We start from the raw sequence: 1,318 nt of genomic DNA on the forward strand, positions 1-1,318 counted from the left end.
TTTAGTTGGTAGTGCTGTAATTTTTTTTTTTTCATTTGCAATACTACAGAAGAAGAGGAAGAATCAGGAGAGAGGATAGGAGGAGAGGCGGTGGAGGATGGTGAGGAGAATGAGGAGGGAAAAGAGAAAAGTTGGAGAATGAAAAGAATTAATTGCATTACGATTCTTCCGCTGCTGCTTCAACTCGGGGATGCAACATGCTCCCGGTGCAGCGAGAATGTTGGCAACTGAAAAAGGAAAAAAATATTGAAGAGAGAAACGGATCACTGAACTGACAGAAATAAAGGTTTCGACATTCCAGTCGTCCTTCGCCTATAGTGCAACGCGAAGGCAAAGTGAAACTATAAGAGAGAGGGGGGGAGGGGGAGGAGAGAAAAAATGTAAACGGAGAGAGAGAGAGAGAGAGAGAGAGAGAGAGAGAGAGAGAGAGAGAGAGAGAGAGAGAGAGAGAGAGAGAGAGAGAGAGAGAGAGAGAGAGAGAGAGAGAGAGAGAGAGAGAGAGAACGGTTGTTACCACTCCTTAATTGCTTTTTGGGACTACATAAAATCGTCAACGTATGTATCTAGATATTTCGAGCCTGCTGGAAATAACGAAATTTCTCATTTAAATAAGAAACAGAACGGCGACTCTAATTGAAATTCGACTAGCTTAATAATTCGTGTCTTCGCTTTTCCTGGAATAATACCATTGTTGAATCTCCGGAATTGTATTTTTCGAACGACTGCACGCCATCTACCGAGAGGAAAGATACGCAAATTGTATGTAATTGATGCAAGGATTCCTATTGGTGATGAGAACAATGACAAACTTCCGTCAACGAAAGAAATGAGTCCTGTAAAATCCTCCGAGGTCGGGGGCGTTCTGGTAGGTTAAGTCACTCGTTGGCATCGCAACAGGGTGAGTCATAGCCATTTATGCTTGATATTACAAAAGGCCTTTCTAACAGAGCATATAGAAAGTACCCAAATAATCGGTATACATCCCGGAAGCCAACGGACAACAAATCACGCACCAATAAAACGTAAAATGATGTAGAAATTCGCGAAATCCGTGGCGACGTATGGCACGGATGTGGAGCCGGGGCGTCGCGAGCGAGCGAGCGTCTGCGCGGAGGCGAGTGCTGTGTTGTGTGTGAGACCGTCGCGCCGAGCTCGTGTTTCTCGCTCCTTTCACACCCTCGACGTCGTTGTCATCTCGCTGTCATGGATCCCGCATTCGAAGGAGCTGGTTCCGAAGCTGGTCTGCTCATCTGGAGGATCGAGGTATGTTTCCCAGACCAACAATTTTAAGTTTGAAGCCACGCCCACTTTTTAGGGA

General features: G+C 45.6%; 1 protein-coding gene across 7 annotated transcripts in view; it reads left to right on the plus strand.

The window, feature by feature from the left end:
* The first annotated feature begins 1,086 nt into the window (after positions 1–1,086).
* Positions 1,087–1,318, plus strand: part of Gel (Gelsolin) — a 58,215-nt gene continuing 57,983 nt past the window's right edge. For all 7 annotated transcript variants that reach the window (XR_015191776.1, XM_086545929.1, XM_086545925.1 and 4 more), the window contains exon 1: positions 1,087–1,263. Coding sequence is in view for 6 of the 7 variants with exons in the window: in XM_086545929.1 (XP_086402055.1) it covers positions 1,204–1,263 (60 nt within the window). In the remaining variant the exon portion in view is untranslated. The remainder of the gene's footprint in view (positions 1,264–1,318) is intronic.

This window comes from Penaeus japonicus, unplaced genomic scaffold, assembly GCF_977035675.1.
Source record: "Penaeus japonicus unplaced genomic scaffold, GWHDUDI00000001_assembly GWHDUDI00000017, whole genome shotgun sequence".
Lineage (NCBI taxonomy): Eukaryota > Metazoa > Arthropoda > Malacostraca > Decapoda > Penaeidae > Penaeus > Penaeus japonicus.